This window comes from Danio rerio, chromosome 19 (assembly GCF_052040795.2).
Source record: "Danio rerio strain M-AB ecotype USA chromosome 19, GRCz13ab, whole genome shotgun sequence".
Taxonomy (NCBI): domain Eukaryota; kingdom Metazoa; phylum Chordata; class Actinopteri; order Cypriniformes; family Danionidae; genus Danio; species Danio rerio.
In genome coordinates this window covers 34,613,308-34,633,014 of record NC_141039.2, presented here as the reverse complement: position 1 = coordinate 34,633,014, position 19,707 = coordinate 34,613,308, and the positions used below count along the sequence as shown (strand labels likewise).

Below are 19,707 nucleotides of genomic sequence, written 5' to 3'. Positions count from 1 at the left end.
TGCAGCAACTCTGCTTCTCCCTCTGTGTGTGTGTGTGTTTATATGTCAGACAGACGTGCAGGAAACACTTCTATCGCTGCTGCTGCTGCTGCCACTCCAGGCTGAATGCAAGTGGAGGGAGAGAGAGAGAAAGAGGGAAGGAGAGAAGGAGCGTACAGGCCTTGCCAAATAAAGCCATGGGGGCCTGGGCAGTGACGGCCCTTTCTACACTATAAATACGCTGTTCTTCTGCCGGTTCGGGTTTGGTGCCTGGAGCTCTGGACCAGTGACTGCACCAACCCGGAGACTCTCCTCCACTCTCAGGACCGCCAGTATGCCCCGGGTGGACGCCGACCTCAAACTGGACTTCAAAGATGTCCTTTTCAGGCCAAAGAGGAGCAGTCTGAAGAGCAGGTCTGAGGTAGGAACATCTGCTGGGAGTTCACTGTGTGAGCAGCAAGGAATGAAAGTGAAAATGAGGATGACCTTGAAGTCAGAAACACACAGAAGGTTTTCAAGGGCCTCTTGTTTATGCTAGAGTTGAGCTTTGGTAAAGTTGTTCAGGCTTGAAGTGTGTGTGTTTGTTGTTTTGTCTTTATTTTGTGGTGTTGATGTGTTTTCGTGAGTGAGTAAATGCAATTTGAGAGTCGGTGCTTTGAAAATGTGTTTAAAAATAGGTCTGAGGTGTGCCAACATGCTAATAAAAGCAGATTCCTTTGTGGTGTTGCTCATAGTAATAGTAGGACAAAGACGTAGATTTTTTTCATGATCATAAAGTACAAAGTTCTAGCAGTTTATCTAATAAAGACTAATATTTTTGTCCTAAAACATCATGTTTAAGTTGTTCATCCAAAAAATGATAATTTACTCACATTAATGTGTTTCCAAACCTTTAAACTTGACTTAATTCTATTGATCACAAAAGAAGATATTTTGAAGAATGCTGGAACCCTGTTGCCATTGACTTCCATTGTAGGAAAAACAAATACTATGGAAGTCAATAAAAACAAGTTTCAAACATTTTTCAAAATATCTTCTTTTGTGTTTAACAGAATATAGGAAACCCATAAAGGTTTAAAACAATTAAAACTTGAGTACAATTGACAGAATTTACATTTTTCAGTGAACTGTCCCTTTAAGTTTTCAGTTAACTCATAGCTAACAGCTAATTTCAAACTCCTCTTGCTACTGTGTTATTTAAGTTGTGTATAGCTGGTGAGTTTTCTCTGCAGGATGACGTAGAGCGGTGGTCAGATCTCGCTGCGTCTGGCTAATCTGATGGCGGTGATGATCTGAGCGGAACAGCAGCTGAGTGCCACTTCATAACCTGCAGTAATCAATCACTGTCCTCACAAACAATCTGTGATCCCTCGTGTGCCGTTTGAAAGGGGAAAATGGTGAATTTGTTCTGTACAGCTATTGGGTAGCAAAGCAGTTCGATAAATGGCAGCAGGGTGATTATTCATGGAGCAGTGTAGTGTGACTGATGTGACTGCAGCAGCAGCACTTACTGGAACTGAGAATGACTGAGAACGGATTCAGAGAACCTGAGCCTGTGCATGAGGGAGGGAGAGACAGAGAGAGAGAGAGAGAGAGAGAGAGAGAGAGGTTGCAAGACTTTTTTTATTTTTATTTTTTAATGCTTTCAAATGATTCAGCACAATTTCACTTAAACCCACCACAATATGTCAGCTGAGCATGATAATATTAATCCAAAGTTTTTTATATTTACTTTACACTCACTTGCCACTTTATTAGGTACAGCTTACTAGTACCAGGTTGCCCCTCCTTTTGCTTTCAGAACTGCCCTAATCCTTGGTAGATTCAACAAGGTACTGCAAATATTCCTCAGAGAGTTTGGTCCATATTGGCATGATAGCATACCGAAGTTGCAGCAGATTTGTCGGCTGCACATCCATGATGCGAATCCACCACACTCCACGGGTGCTCTATTGGATTGAGATCTGGTGACTGTGAAGGCCATGAGTACAGTGAACTCATTGTCATGTTCAAGAAAGCAGTCTGAGATGATTCACGCTTTATTACATGGTGTATTATCCTGCTGGAAGTAGGCATCAGAAGATGGGTACACTGTTGTCATAAAGGGATGGACATGGTCAGCAACAATACTCGTGTAGGCTGTGGCATTGACACCACCAGCCTGAACTGTTGATACAAGGCAGGATGGATCCATGCTTTCATGTTGTTGACGCCAAACTCCTACCCATCTGAATGTCGCAGCAGAAATCGAGACTCATCAGACCGGGCAACATTTTTTTAATCTTCTATTGTCCAATTTTGGTAAGCCTGTGTGAATTGTAGCCTCAGTTTTCTGTTCTTTGCTGACAGGAGTGGCATCCAGTGTGGTCTTTTGCTGCTGTAGTCCATCCGCCTTAAGGTTGGACGTGTTGTGTGTTCAGAGATGCATACCCAAGTTGTAAAAAGTGGTTATTTGAGTTACTGTTGCCTTCCTATCAGCTCAAACCAGTCTGGTCATTCTTCTCTGACCTTTAGCATCAACAAGGTATTTGCGCCCACAGAACTGCCACTCACTAGATTCTTTCTCTTTTTTGAACCATTCTCTGTAAACCCTAGAGATGGTTGTGCATGAAAATCCCAGTAGATCAGCAGTTTCTGAAATACTCAGACCAGCCTGTCTGGCACTAACAACCAGGCCACGTTCAAAGTCACTTAAATCACGTTTCTTCCCCCATTCTGATGCTCCATTCGATCTGCAGCACATCGTCTTGACCATGATTGGCTTATTAGAAATTTGCGTTAACGAGCAGTTGGACAGGTGTACCCAATAAAGTGGCCGGTGAGTGTATACTATTTATTATAAATATGTAACTTTTTCTTCAACTTGTATGTGGTATTTCTCTCTTTATAGATTACTCATTTATTTTATTCTAATTTGTATTTATTTAATTGTTAAAAATATTTTAATGCTTTTTTGAGATTCATTTATTCATTCATTCATTTTTGGCTTAGTCCCTTTATTAATCCGGGGTCCCCACAGCGGAATGAACCGTCAACTCATCCAGCACATGTTTTTACACAGCGGATGCCCTTCCAGCTGCAACCCATCCCTGGGAAACATCCATACACACCCATTCACACTCATACACTACGGACAATTTTGCTTACCCAATTCACCTGTACCACGTCTTTGGACTCTGGAGGAAACCCACGCGAACACAGGGAGAACATGCAAACTCCACACAGAAACGCCAATGGACCCAGCCGAGGCTTGAACCACCTTCTTGCTGTGAGGCAACAGCACTACCTACTGCCCCACTATATATATATATATATAGGTCATACCATGTCAGTATGTGAAAGATAAAGCCTCAGTAGTTAATGCTGTAAACAAAACCATTTGATCAACATTAAATCAGCATGGCTGGAAATCTACAAAGGATTTAAGAGTTTGACAATGTAAGTTTTTAGATCAAATCAAAATAGCAGACAGAAAGTTTGATTGTGGCATAATTGATATTAATGTTCTTGCCTGATCTGAGATTTTAGTAGTCAAACACTAATCTAAAGCTATTTGCATTTTTTTGTTAAATTTCATCATTTTTTATCACAAGTTGAGCACCTTTGGGCCTGAAGTGCATTACAGCTGTCAAAGTCCTTCATGCATTATTCAAGAATCGTTTAACTAATTAGTTTGAATGTGATATATTTTTAAGGAGTTAAAATCTGAAATTGTCTTGAAATGGGAACAGTGGTCTTGAAGTTTTGCTTGAAATTTAAATGATTTAGACATTATTATTGATGTGGTCAAATTGTCTTTAACCAAAAAATGTGGAGATATATATATATATTTTTTTTTACAATTTACAATCTAATTTACAGTAGATAATGTTTAAACAGTCCTCCATCTCTGTGCCAAACTTTATAACTTTCTAATAAACGATTAGTTTTATGGGTTGCCATACACTCGAGCGAAAGGAAACATTAGACACAAACAATAGGTGCTAAATCAATTTTTTCTAAATGACAAACTTGATACTATCTCAAAACTAGAAATTGACTTGTGCTCTCTTGTTCAACACTAATATTTGACATAACATGATTTTACATTTTAAAAGGGACCTATTATGCAAAAATCACTTTTATAAGACATTTAAAAGAAGTTGTGTGGCAACAATGTGTGATAGTAAGCCTCTAATGGTATTTTGTATAATCACAATTTCATTGACATTCTCCCTTTGTACACGTTATCAGAGGGGAAAAGCCCTGCCCATGAGTGACGATCTCTTCTTCATTACCATAAACAGCCCTGAGTGAGAAGCAGCCGTCCACCATTTGAGTTTTCACACCTAAAGCTGCGGTCACACTAGAGTTTTAGCTTGCGAAATTCTGTCGTACGGCACTGCGAAAAGGGACAGGATTAAACAAGGTGATTAGACATTTAAAAAAGCGAGTGATTGGTCCATGTTTTAACTTTCTGTCCAGAGAGCTCATGTTTTGATCCTCGATTGGTCTCATGTAGTCAAGTGATGCGATTTTGCAGGTCAGTTCACCAAGCTTGAACTTTCCAACACAGCGAACTGCAAAACTTGCCACATGACCTTGCGTTTCTGGTCTGACGCATTCGCGTGCGTATGAATGGTAGTCCAATAATGTCGGCGATTATTAAAAACAGGATTATAATGATGTATAGGTGTTTGGAGCTCTGCCCATTTTTGAATAGACCACAATTTCATTTGCTTTTAAAGCAACAGTCACCAAAATTTGGAGCAAAGCCTAAAAGGGGCAGTTGCAAAGAGTTATAAAAAATGATTTGTGTAGTAATTTGAGCTGAAACTTCACATACACACTTGGGCATATTAGGTCTCCTTTAATTAGAAAAGTGTGTGAAAATATGTATTATAAGACTCCTTATTTCATTCAAAGCAAGTATTACTGCACTGTATTTCTCATCCACTTGACATGGATTCAAGTAAGTTCATTCATTACAGTGATAATAAGACAGTTTAATGGGTCTAAATATGTATTAGTTATAATATATCTGAGTGCATGCTTAGTTCGGTTACAGAGTCAGAAGAATAGAACAAGAACTAGGTTAGGGCTGATTTTAGGCCAATCCATTAAAACAAAGCTGTCACACATGCTGTTTGTTTTAGAAAGTAATTTCCTCAACATGTCTTGTCCCGGAAGGTTGACCTGCAGAGGACCTTCACATTCCGGAACTCAAAGCAGACGTACAATGGCATCCCGATCATCGCTGCTAACATGGACACCACCGGCACTTTTGAGATAGCGCAGGTGCTCAGCAAGGTGAGAGCTTCTTTAAACAAAGCACAGTAAGTGATGAAACGCAGCGCCGCTGTCTGAAATACGACCCAGAGAAAGTCTTGTTTTACTATGTTTTATCTCTGTGATTATCAAGATCTCACTGAAACATAATTAGCTGTGTCCGGATCAAGAGGCTCTTATATCTCTGTCTGTCTCGGTGCCAGACGTGTCTCTCTGCTCTGTCTTTCAGCACACGCTCTTCACAGCCATCCAGAAGCACTACTCCCTGGAGGAGTGGAAGACTTTTGCAGCCAATCATCCAGAGTGCCTTGAGGTGAATGGACAGAAATGACTTTCCTTTCTTGCTTAATCAAAAGCTGTTTAATTAAGTAGTATAGTCACATCGGAGCATTTCAGAAACCAAGATAAAAGACTGTCTGTCCATTTTTTTGCAGGACTAGTTCTGAAAGAGTTTTTTTTTCATTAATTTTTTCTATAGGGGCTTTAAAAATATATTTTTTACAGTTTTTTTTAAAGGAAGCGAAGCAACTTGTCAGTTGGCTCACAAAATGAGACACAAAGGGTGTGGAGACGCACGATTTTATAGTTTACAAAGTTAAAAAAAAAAAAAAAAACTAATTTAATGCCCTGCTACATATGTTTTTCATATATATATATATATATATATATATATATATATATATATATATATATATATATATATATATATATAAATCAGAAGGACTTCTCCTACTGAATCCCTGGGTCATAATGCAGACACAGTGGCCAGTAGTACAGCAGGTCTCTTTCCTATGTATTCCAACCATTAGCTCTGCCGGTATTCTGGAGGAATTTAAAAATAGGCGAACACTGCAGCACGAATACAAGCAATTTAATGGTAACAAACTCAACTGATAATAGACAAAGTCATTCGCCATTCTCCAATTCTCGTACAGCTCTCCCAACAAAAATTCTTGCTGCAAATCAACAGCTTTGCTGTATCAGCCTGGACAGCATCTCGAGGAAAAACATGCAACAAACCCTGTGAATCATGGAAGCAAACACATAACGTTCTGACCCTTCATGAACAGCTAAATACTGCTTCCCATGTGCGGATGTGGTCTCACCCAGTCATTAGGTCTCACTGCTTGGCAGGTCTGTCTTGCCTTCAGAAAGCACATGCTCTCATGAATAATTAAGAATCAGGGTCTTTTCATAGGATAAGAAAACTCTTATACGAATAATAATAATCATCACTCCACTAGCAGATTTGCACTGTCACCGATTTTGATCCCGCCCCAAAAACTATTTTAAACCCGGAAGAGTAAATTAGCTGACAAAAGCTCAGAACTATCCAGCTTTCCCCACAATTAAAGCTGACAGGTGCTAATGTTGTTTTAACTGATGCTCAACACACACAAATCTGTTAAAATCTTTTTAAAAAAAGTTCTCTAGGGTTACTTGAACCTTTAACAGAATTTTTACACTCCAAATTTTAAACCGGGCTTGTTTACTTTTGAAGTCCCTACTTATTTTAAATGAGCTGAAACAATGCAACTCTTGAGCAATTGTTCTTTGTTCAATCAACTTATAATGGTCAGAACCTTTAAGTTAACTTAATTGATTTGTTTTGAGATGACATGAAGGGATTGTGTGGAACCCAGCATTTTTTTACAGTGTAGCTGGGCCGAACAGAATCTGTGGCCTTTAAAAAAAAAAATAATAATAATAAAATAATAATAATAATGATAAAATAAATAAATAAATAAAATAAAAAATCTGCAGATTTATGTGGAATGATTATGAGAGAATAGTAACTAAAATGTAACATAAGAAATAACAACATAACTTTTTTACTATAACTTAAGGTTTACTATGCAAATCCAATTTGAATAACTTTTTGTTAAACAAAGTAAGTCTCTCGTATAATAAATCTACTAAAAGACTGAAAATATTACTTTACACACTATATTGTAAATACATTTTTTAAGCATTTGCATATCAGTCAATAATATTACTGAAATCGATATAAAAACTGAATAAATATTTATGCACATTTACATAAAAATATGTTAATTAATTGTTTCCTTTTTTGTTATTCACAAGTCTTTTCCATTTATTTGTGGTTGTGAATTGGATTATTGATCTCTGCTCTGTCATCTTTTGATGTGGAGAATTCAACACTACGGTTTAACAAAGTAACTTTTTAATAAAATATACTAATAATAATAATATATAAGGAATTAATATGTAGAGACAGAAGTTTCTCTGAATGAAATAAGGAATCTTATAATACATATTTTCACACACTTTTCTAAGTAAAGGAAACCTAATATGCCCATTTTTACAACAGAAAATGTACTGGCAGTTTATTACAAGGTTTTTGTGTCATAATATGCAACAACAACCCAGACAATATATCACTTTATTAAAAATCACAACAAAAGTCAACTTTTCATGATTAAAAGTTGTTGGAAGATAGATCAAAGTCCCATAATGTAATTCAAAAACATAAATAAAAGAGGAAAAATAAAACCATGAATCATAAAATATGGAAAACTGCTAATTTACAGATAATGTTTTACAGTATAGTTTAATAAATAGACTCGATTATGAGGATAATAGGAATCAGCGGATTTCTGCTGGCTTATAAGTCATGATCCAAACAGGGGTGGATTTAGTGATTTGTTGCTTTAAGCAATTTCAGCCATGAGGCTTAACAGTCCTAATGTGCACCTTTGTATTTTTATTGTCTTTTTCTTATGTCAGTCCGTCTGCTTTTATAATTTTCTTTCCTTAAAATAAAAAAAACAAAAAATAATAAAATAAGCTATTTAATTTTCATCTGGTTTGACTGCTCCATGATTTGGAGTGGGGGACAAATTTGCATGGACAAATTAATCATGCATTAAAATTTGAATAGTTAGATCCTCACCACACAAAACATGATATAAACCTGTTATATCTAATTTTATGCATAATAAAAGGTATTTATTGGGAGCCTCCATATTTCTTAGTAAGCGGCTGCTTACCTCACTTATTGGTAAATCCGCACCTGGAACCAAACCAACCAGCTTTAAGAAGAATCACACCATTGCAAGTTGGTTTGTTGCCAACAATATGAATATTGGATTAAATGACAAGCAAACAAGACTTTCTTTATGGCTTTAAAGAAGGACAAACAACAAATTTACGAAGCACTGTGAATCACATAATCGAATATAAAAACAATGGAGTAGTATAAACAATATCACTAGTCTCTTGCACTGCTCTCTCTGCTGTGATCCTGCTTCACTCTTCCTCAGTTTGGTGACTATCCTCTCTTCTCATCTCCAGCATGTGGCCGCCAGCTCAGGCAGCGGAGCAGCAGATCTGGAGAAACTCTGCAGCATCCTGGAGGCCATTCCTCTCATCCAGTACATCTGCCTGGACGTGGCCAACGGATACTCCGAACACTTTGTGGAGTTTGTAAAAAGAGTTCGGGAAAGGTTTCCCAAGCATACCATCATGGTGAGATGTAACAACCGATGAATCCATTAAATGAGAACATCATTATGTGTTTCTTGAACTACATATGCCGTGTAACACAAAGATCTGGACTATACAGGCAGGAAATGTGGTGACAGGAGAGATGGTGGAGGAACTCATTCTGTCTGGAGCTGATATTATTAAAGTGGGCATTGGGCCAGGTACCATTTTTGATTTTCCCAAATTACTAAACTACTGTCTGTCAAAATCAGTCAATATATTGGAGCATGTGTCATGACGGTGTGATCTTCAGGTTCAGTGTGCACCACACGCATTAAGACCGGTGTGGGTTATCCTCAGCTGAGCGCTGTTATCGAGTGTGCTGACTCGGCCCATGGACTGAAAGGACACATCATCTCTGTGAGTCTTTTGGAAGTATTCAGCATGAGGCTATATTGTAATGGAATGCGTACATACGCAATACTTACACTCATTGGGCACTTTATTAGGTACACTGAGTTGGAGCTCCTCTTTTTTCAAGGTATTGATTTAACGTGCTAAATACTGCATGTTTCTCTGAGATTTTGTTGGCTGCATATCCATTATTCGAATCTCCAGTTCCAGCTGATCTGTTGAGAAAACTCATTTTCTTGTTCAAGAAACCTTTGAGATGATTCAAGTTTTATGTTATGAAGTGTTGTCCTGCTGGGAGTAACCATCATGAAATGGGTTTATTGTGGTGGTCATAAAGGGATTGTTATCAATAGCAACAATACTCGAGTAGGTTGGGATATTTATACTATGCTAAGTCTAAGAGACTCAAAAAAAATCTGTTTTATTTATTTATTTGTTTATTTTTATTTATTTATTTATTTTTTATTTAAAGATATACAATGACAGAACAGTGGTATAGGTTTCTCATGTCATAATATACAATAATATAGCTATTATACAATTGTGCATTGGCTAGTATTTCAAGTCTTTTGTGAAGGGTAAAATTAGCAAAAAATAAATAAATTAAAATAAAAATTAAATAAAAATCAAGATACATTCTCTAAAAACTCCCATAGAGGATTCCAGATATGCCAGAAATCATCAGATTTCTGACGCAAGTCATACGTCAGTTTTTCCAAGGGTAAGAAAATGTTTTTTCAAAATCTGATTTATCCACATATTGACAGAAGGAATGTTAGGAGAGGACCACAACAAAAAAATACATTTTCTTGCAAGATATGTACAAAAGTGTAACAGATTCTAGTCCATGACTAAGTTGTAGAGCAGTTTTACAATTCAGAAGATAAACAGCTGAAGAAAGGGCAGAAGGTTTACCTATTATCTTCTGAACTAATTTGTGGATTTCTTTCCAGTGTTTCTTTATCATGTCACAGTCCCAGAATACATGCATCACATGCCAAGAAAATCTTACCCACATTATTACTCCACTAGCAACCTGAACCACTGACACAAGGCACAATGGAGGATACTTTCATGTTGTTTATGCCAAATTCTGACCCTACCATCTGGATGATGCAGCAGAAATCAAAACTCGTCACAACAAGCAACTCTAAAACTGTTCTTTCAGCTCTCTGGTGTGTCAATAACCTTATTATGAAGGTTTTTTAAAACCTAGACATGGTTATGCATGAATATATTAGTAGATCAGCAGTTTCTGAAATATTAGACCACATGTTGTAGTCATTTTATTGTTTAGGCATACATTTTTGGTGTTCTGTTTTATGAACGCTATAAAGGTGTGGAAAAGGAACTGGAAGAATGGGTCAGACACACAATTTGACCAACGTGTATTTTTTGGTGACAGATTATTGTTTTATAATGAATTTTGTTAGATATGGTTTAATTTTTATCCTAATTTTGATACATTTTTGTTGGTTAATTGTCTATTTAATAAACAAAAGAATCGAATGAAAGCAAATGGAATGAAGGGCAAAATGAAGCCCGCAACCATATCCTACCCATCAGATTATGCTACCAACACTGTATTTGATCTGTTCTGAAGTTGGGGTTAGGGATTAGATAGTTTAGGGCAACAGTTTTACAGCTTCATATTACAGTACTCCACATTAAAATCATCAAAATGTGCTACCTACTTTTTGAATGGGAGGTAGAACAATCTAACAAGGTAGGAGCACTGGCACCAATCATCATACCACATTCAGTTAGGGTTATCACGATACTGGAATTCGATACCAATTGTTACTGAAATTTTTAGAACGTCAATTTTCGCTAACAATTGAGCGCTACTGTGCACGTTCTTAAACACCGCTGATTTGCCATTGTGTTCACATGCTTAACAGAAAAGACTGTGACTGGCCATGAAGGTCGTCAGTTCACCGAACTCTCCGCTGTTTACTGAGTGTAACCACAGATACAGGAACACTGGAGCATTTGTCGCGTCGATCAGCTGGTTTGTCTATAAGCTGACATACGAGCGATTCGCTGATGAATCGTGGCTTTAAAAAACAGTGTTCCTTTATCTGTGGTTGCACTCAGTAAACAGTGATGAAGTTCACATTCATTTCTGTTGAGCATGTGAACACAATGCCAAATCAGCGCTGTTTAAGAATGTATTCACCTGCCTCCCAGCCCTCAAATGTCAGTGGGAAATATATGTTTTTAAAATTTCAGTATCGATTGGTACCGAATTCAAGTATCTACGTTCAGTCACATTAAATAAATTTTCTTATTAATTCCAATACTTTGTTTGAACTTCAGCAGATCCTCTTCATGACATCTGCATGCCTAAATGGATTTGCTGTCATGTGATTGGCTTATATTTGCATTAACGAAGAGCTGAAAGGTGTATCTAGTCATCAAATGGCCTGATGAGTGTAGTCTACTGTAGGTTTACAGTTGGGAACCCACAAACCAGTTACAACACATTACCACAAGAGGGCAGCATCATCAATATCATTACATTGTTTACTTATCTTCTCAGTTTGACGCTTTATTAAAAGTCAAACTAGCTCTTTATAACTTCATATTTTACTCGCTGTCATAATAAGAAGGGAGTAAGTGATTGTTTATTTATGTAGGCCATCATCACCCTGGTTCTCTCAACAGAATTTATGCTTTAGCTCTTGGATATTGCAGAAAATAAACTGTGACCAACGGCTCACCAGTGTTGTTCAAACCTAAAGCTATCGAGAAACGTCTTGTAAATTGATATGTTGTCGTCGTTTATGAGTTTTGACAACAAATGTAATCCCCACAAAAAAATGTTCCAAGTAACTTATATTTTAATCCATCAAAATGCACAACGAAGTTGATCAAATTACACTCAAATGTGCATTTTGTGGAAATTGTTCCAATAGCTTTGTAAAATGTAAATGTACCTTTTCAATTGTTCAGTGTTTTATGACCATATAGCAAATCAACTTTTTCCTCTCTCCAGGATGGAGGCTGCAGCTGCCCCGGGGATGTTGCCAAAGCTTTTGGTGAATTCAGTTTCTGTGGTTTAATGTTTCCAACAACCAGTGTATAAAATCTAATACAGCGGCCATTCCAGTATATAACAGTAACCTGTCTAATAATGCCTTACCTCAGGTGCTGGTGCAGATTTTGTCATGCTGGGAGGAATGTTAGCAGGACATGATCAATGCGCTGGTGAAGTCATTGAGAAAGATGGTAAGAAGTTCAAGCTGTTTTATGGCATGAGTTCAGACACCGCAATGAAGAAGTACGTCGGAGGGGTTGCAGAGTACAGGTGAGGATGTTTCATGCATTTATAAGGCATGGCTATTTATTTTGAGGTTTTAGTGCATGTCAAAACACTTGTTAAAGGAGACTTTAAAAACCACAACAGGTGTACATGTACATGTGTTTGTGATTTCAGGGCATCTGAGGGCAGGACGGTCCAGGTGCCCTACAAAGGTGACGTGGAAAACACCATCAGGGACATCTTGGGTGGCTTGCGCTCCACCTGCACATATGTAGGAGCTGCCAAACTGAAAGAACTGAGCCGCAGGACGACCTTCATCAGAGTCACGCAGCAGTCTAGCCACATGTTCTCCTAGACACGCATCGCTGAAAACATGCAAACTCACAAATACAGAGTCACCTGTAAAGTAATACACACACATACTCTTAAAAACTCGAAAAGGTTCCAAAAGAGAGTTTTCATAGTGCATAGAAGAACAATTTTTGGCTCTTTTTTTTTTTTTCTTCAGAGTGTTAAGAACATTTTAAAGGTGCTGTATGTAAGCTTTGACTCTTCTAAAGTATAAAAATGGGGTGGGGGTTGGTGGCAAGGTGTCAGGGGTTAGATGTCTGAATAACACAGCTGAGAACAGGGTTATTAACTGTACTATGCACCGGGTTTCAGGAAGTCGGATAATAAACTAAAGTCAGCAACACGGTTGTGTTAGCGACTGTACCAAAAAGCTGAGGATTGTGTGTGTATGTTTGTGTAATTACAGGATTTTTCTGGGAGAAATTACAAAACAGGAGGGTCGTGGGAAATGGGTCTGAAATACGGGAGACTCCTGAGAAAAATGGGAGTGTTGGCAATTTGGCAACGCAACAGAAATTTAACTACAACCATTCAGAAGCACAGAATAGTGCACTCACTGAAATCCAACAAAATTGTAAGGTTTATAATCTAATGAATAAATATTAAACCTCTTTAAATGGTTAAATGTACATGCTGAATTACTGATATGTGTTGGCTTGTACTGAGTCACAGTTCTAAAACTCTATTTCAAACAGTTTAAAATATTTTTAAGGTGACGCAGTCGGTAGTGCTGTCGCATCACAGCAAGAAGGTTGCTAGTTTGAGCCTCGGCTGGCTCAGTTGGCGTTTCTGTGTAGAGTTTGCATGTTCTTCCCGCACTTGCGTGGGTTTCCTCCGGGTGCTCTGGTTTCCTCCACAAGTCCAAGGACATGTGGTACAGGTGAATTGGGTAGGCTAAATTGTCCATCGTGTATGAGTGTGTATGGATGTTTCCCAGAGATAGGTTGCAGCTAGAAGGGCATCCGCTGCGTAAAACATACGTTAGATAAGTTGGTGGTTCATTCCACTGTAGCAACCCCAGATTAATAAAGGGACTAAGCCAGAAAATGAATGAATAAATTAATATATTTTCAAGATCTGAGGTGAACTATCTGCTGCTGCTTTCAGTTGTCAGGCAATAAATGTCATGTAAAATGGCATTTAACCTCACATTATTAGCATTTAACACTGAATATAGCACATGAGGAGTACCTGGGGTGATCATTGTCAGTTTTCTTTTGTTCAGCTGCAAGAAATAGAAGCCATTTAATTTCTTCAGGTGTTGCTTAGGACAAAAACACTGTTAACATCAACCTTTAGACTCGACAGTCAAGCACACTCCTGTTGGTGTCATCAATCTGGCAACCTGTGCTTGTGTGCGTTTTGAGCCTGGTGTGCAATACTTAGTTCAACCACTGGGTGTCAAACTTACATACTGCATCTTTAATGAACGTTTTACGAACTGAATTTGTATTTTTTTTTTTTTTAAATCAAATTTTAAACGTTCAAACTGGACTTTGTTAATGTGAATTGTGTTGTGGATGGATGCATTTTATTTTGTAAATTTATTATTTCCGAGACTGATCTGACTTCTCTTTTGGAACCTTTATTTTTAAGAGCAGTGACACACCAAGCTGACGGTTACCCAATGGGCAACATCAGTGAGTGTTGATGGAAATTGGTGTCAGGGTCATCAATGAGAAACCAATACAGCAATCCGGGTAGACTGTCCCTTTAAATGAGCATGTATAAGAAAAAAATATACATAATCAAATATCCATTTGTCTTCCAATTTTGTTTACTTTAGCATCATACATAACATTGTAACACATCGAGGGAGACCCCTTAGATAACTCTTTTGCTCAGGAATCTTGCTGCATACCAATACATTTCTTTGGAAACCCAGAAAATGTTGCAGCATGGCTTAGTTTTGTTCAAGTTCTCTAATGGGTCTGCATGAGACACAATAAGGAAGCATCCTATAAGCCTCTCGACAGGACAATAGTGAGGCGAGATGATTCATTCTTTGTAATTATGCAACTCCCTCGAGTGAAAGAAATGCATGTTTGTGGAGAACTTACACACTAGCAGGGATTCTTCTCCGCCACATATAAGCTAAGTCCCGTGTGCCGTATTGTACGTTTGAGTTGATTTGAGCTGTGACTGGTGCATTGTGTGCTGTTGTGAAGTGTTTCTGCTGGCCTGCTTCCTTTGTGATTGTACGGTGGGTGTGGTGGGATGTCATATCAGACCAGAGGAATGTGAAATCTGCTGCACCTCTTTCTACAACATGCCTTGTGCAGTTTTGATGATGAGGTGGAAGTACTTTATTAAATATGTCGAATATTAAATATGGATGAATAAAAATCTGAATGAACAACGCATTACATATACCCTTCTGTCTTTGTGATCATATTATTTTGAGGTGGAAACTTTATTGATTTCATGTTAATCATGTAACCCCTTCCCCCCCTCCCCACTACACTGTGGTTTTGAGGCCCACTGCAACGTGACGTAGGAGTGTGGTTTTCTTCGTCCACCGAATAAATTGACAGGTGCCTTGTTTCTATAATAACATGTACACACGTCCACAGAACACAAGTTTAAAAGTTTTTTATTTTTTAAACAGCCTGTTTGTAATAAAGACAGTAAAATCACTCTTATTCTCAACTGCTATAATCACCACGGCCGCATAATGTCAGTAAAACCGTGTGTGTGTGTGTGTGTATACTGCAAACAGCATTCGTGTGGGACTTAAAGTTTCAGAATGGCTTGAATAAACTTGACCACAAATGCATGAAATAAACTTACTTGTTATTTTTGTCTAATGAGCTTCATCCATGTCTGTCTCTGTCAGCGTGAACCTTTTAAGTTTACTTGCTTCATTCTCACTTCAATTCACTTCACAACAGATGTGGATTCGTGTACTTGGGGGTGCTAAATTAGACACGTGAACATTTTAAGTGTACTCACTTCATTTGTGCGTCAAATTCACTTCATAACAACAACAGATTCGCATCATGGGCGAATAAACTAAAGTAAAATTTGTTTACTCGATTCATTCATGCGTCAAATTCTCTTTACAACAGATGTGGATTCGCGGCATGGGTGGGGTTAAAATAGATATGTGAACATTTTAAGATTACTCGCTTCTTGAACATTTTGAGTTTACTAGCTTCGTGAACATTTTGAGTTTACTCACTTCGTGAACATTTTGAGTTTACTCGCTTCGTGAACATTTTGAGTTTACTCGCTTCAAGGTAAAGTAAAATTTGCGTTTATTAGCTTCATTCGCACGTCAAATTCTCTTCACAACAGATGCAGATTCGGGGGGGGCTTAAATAGACGCATGAACATTATGAGTTTACTCGCTTCATTCGTGCATAAAATTCACTTCATAACAGACACGGATTCGCATCATGGGCGGGGCTAAAATAGACGCGTGAACATTTTGAGCTTATTTGCTTCATTCGTGCATCCAATTCACTTCACAACAGATGCGGATTCATTTCATGGGTGGGGCTAAAATAGACGCATGAACATTTTGAGTTAACTCGCTTCATTCGTCAAGTTTAATCCCAGTTGCTTTGCGTAAGTTCGTCTTGTTGACATGATCATGCACGTTACTACAGAGGCATGTTAAAATGCGTCTGTCAAACAATTCGGTGGGCGGGGAAAACACACTGTCACATTGTAGTCGGCCTCAAAATGAGAGGGATTTTCGGAGGGATTGCAGTAATCAATGAATCAAACCACAAAAAAATTATTTTGCCGTTTGTTCAAACTACTTATTTAAAATGAGTTGAAACACAACTCTTACCTTAATTGTTTTATGTTCAATCTACTTAAATTTGTAAAAACAACTTTATGTTCACCCAACACAAATCAATTGTGTGGAACCCAGCATTTCTTACAGTGAATGAAGTATTCCAGAGTGACACAAAGTTTATTCCAAGTGTTCCATGCATGAGTGAGAATTCATAATGTAGATATTTCTGTAATTTTTTTTTAGAATACCATATTGTAGGATCGACTAAATGGCAACTTAAAAAACTGAATCACGAGCTGAATCATTCAGCGCTCATTGTGCCGTTTCTCACAGTCAAGTGTGGGTTTGTGGTGTCTGATAGGATCTCAATATCTTCCATCTCCGCTTTTTCAAATGAAGGCTCCAGCTTGAAAAAGAGAAGCGAATACTCAAGGCCTCCACCTCCGCCAACACCCACACTCCATTGACTAGGTGAGCCGAGTCAAAGAAGCCTGTGGAATACCTCTGTGTGCATTTGTTTGAGACAATTAATTCCCGTTTGTCTGTGCGATGATTATAATAAGCCCAATCTGTCTGACAAAAGCAAAGCACACACAAAAAAAAAAGGGTGCAGTTTGCAATTGGCACTGTAATTTTTATTAGTACGTGTATACTGCAACAATAAACTTGTACTGGTATACAGACAATTTCTTTTGAAACAAATTTGTTCACAACCTGAATCAAATATTGTTTTGTTGTTCAGAATAATGAAATAAGTTCTAACTAGAAAACCGGCAAGCACCATCAAAGAAAGGGACCAAAAAATCCAAGAAACAACGTGAGTGTATCCTACAAATAGACACACCACAATTAGAAAATAGATTTTCAATTCAAATATTTTTTTATATTAGTTTTCTTTTTTAAAAAAGCTAGTGCAAGTACAATATTTTACACAACTTACAGAGAGTATGCACGCATATGGAAATAAAATGAACCAAAAAAAAAAAGAACAAAACAAAAATTGCCTTTCAGAATTATTTCCTACCCAAAGGTGTTTTTTTATCTATTTTCCTTTATTAAATAAGGTGCAAAACACTACATCCTCTCCCAACAACCATCGCTTGCTACTGGCCAGAATTCGTGGATGCGATTCCCAGAAAATAAAACCTCCGGATCAGATGTGACATTCATTTTTTCTTTTTAACAGTCTCGCTCAACATATCTGCGTGAACATAGGTCCAACAATCCTGAAACTATGAAAAAAACAACCCATCTGAGTGTTTTAAACAATAGGTAAAGCTCCAATCCAAAGGTTTTATAATCGTGGAGGTTTCTGCCCAATGGCAAGTGAAAAAAGAAACTAAAAAACAGCTTCCATTTCCCTTCCAAATGGAAGACTACAAATCTCTTTATGACAAGACCCGCAACACCTCTAGCCCGTGGTATTACTGCTTCATCCGAACCCCACTCCTTCCTGAGGAATGACCGATGGCTTCCTGTGTACACAATCTCGAAAGGGAAAACAACAGAAGATAAAATAAAAAGAACTAGAGGTGGCTGGACATGCGTGCACATTTAATGACAACCAAACGCCATTTCACCTGACAAGAAGTACATAGTGTTATTTCACCTCCAGCTAATAGGTTTGTGTATCTGGCCTCAGCTTTTAAAAACCACGGAGGTTTATTCATCAGAATCTAGACACTGACATGTTAAAATTAGGCCTATAAAGATTTTACAGAGTACAGAGTTTTTTTTTTTACAAGCATTCATTGGCAAATTACAAAAATGAGCTGTTGTTTTTTTTTTTTCTTCGAAGATATGTTGTAGAAATTCTGAAGGATAAATACACACGAGGCTGTTGATTGCTCTGCGTGAAGGTGACATCGGGTTTGTGAGAACAGCATCTGTACATGGGGCCTGTGATGGTCAGTACATCCCCCTGGTGTTCAGTTCTCCGTGGATGACCAGGGTTGAGCGTCAAGTTTGACCAGAACGACAAGTCTCTTTTCTTGCGCAGGATGTACCACTCTCTCTGTGAGGAATAGTGTTTGTCAGATCAAATCAACGAGAGAGGAGTGTGCACTGTTTTCACTATCCAGCACTGATGTATAGCTGAACGCTCGTATATTAATTAACAATAAGACTAATTACAATACCCATATCAAGCAGCCCATAGAGAGCGAAAGGAAACCATAACGTGGGCTTGTAGAAGATTCTCAGCCTGAGGTTATTAATCCAGCGGTTTGGACAAGAATTGACAAAAAATGTCAAACAACAGTCAAGTTGAACAAAGAAATCCTGACCGATTTTTTCTTTCTTTCTTTCTTTGTACAATTAATGTTAAAGAAAAGCAAACTCAGTTTGTTTTCAATGAGAGCCACAATAAAATAAAAGAAAAACGTTTGATTTATTTTCTTTCAAACTCCCAATCCAACATTCGTCTCTTTTTTTTTTCGTCATCTGTGCCAGAAAAATGAAAATTAAAACAAGGAAATTGTCTCCTCTTTTGAGCGGTCACAAAGGCGCTCTTCATTAAACATTCATTAAACATCTCTCTTCGTCTCCAACCATGATAAAAGAGTGCTACAGAGGAGACCCAAGCAAAAGTACAACGTCCAAAGTACATGAAGCAAGGTCAAATATCGAATAAAAACAAAGAAAACAGAATGATGGTGCACACATCAGTACAACAACAACAACAACAAAAAAAAAAAAGAGTCATCTCAGGTTCATAGAGGACCATATTTTCAACTCTGTCCACGTCGTCTCGACCTGTTGGACCCAGGAACGGGCCGAGACGGAGTGATTTGGAGGGGAGAAACCATGATGACACCAATCTCTCTCTCACCCTTATCTTACTCAGGATTAGAAAGTGCTGAAACAGTATTATCAAGTCTATCTATTCTATAAATGACAAAAAAAATGTGCATTTTGTTTTTCGTTTGTTTCTATAAAAGTGGTCCCCACTTTGATGAGGTCGATGAATCGTTTCTCAGTCTTTCATTTCTGTTTTTTTTTCCAGTATCTTGCATGTGTGAGGATCTGGGCTCGTGACGTCAGAGGAGACAACAGACAGATTGTGATGCAGACGGACAAACCGAAAACACAGAGACAGACAGAGTGTGTTAAGAAGGCCTCATATGGTGTAGAGACATTGTGGGAAACCAAAGCACAGGGCCAATGAAATGACTGCTTCTGGTTACAGCAGTTTAACACACACAAGAATATATATTCATCTCTTTACATGTACACA

General features: G+C 37.9%; 2 protein-coding genes across 2 annotated transcripts in view; both read left to right on the top strand.

Moving 5' to 3' along the window:
• hpca (hippocalcin) overlaps positions 1 to 19,707 on the top strand; it is an 802,490-nt gene that overhangs the window by 233,781 nt on the left and 549,002 nt on the right. The window lies entirely within an intron of this gene.
• gmpr (guanosine monophosphate reductase) lies at positions 245 to 14,482 on the top strand. The gene is given in 9 exon segments (NM_001020612.1): positions 245 to 400; positions 5,149 to 5,268; positions 5,477 to 5,560; positions 8,563 to 8,736; positions 8,834 to 8,915; positions 9,008 to 9,114; positions 12,107 to 12,149; positions 12,259 to 12,418; positions 12,548 to 14,482. Coding segments are annotated over 9 exon segments (1,038 nt in total). The 5' UTR covers positions 245 to 313; the 3' UTR covers positions 12,729 to 14,482.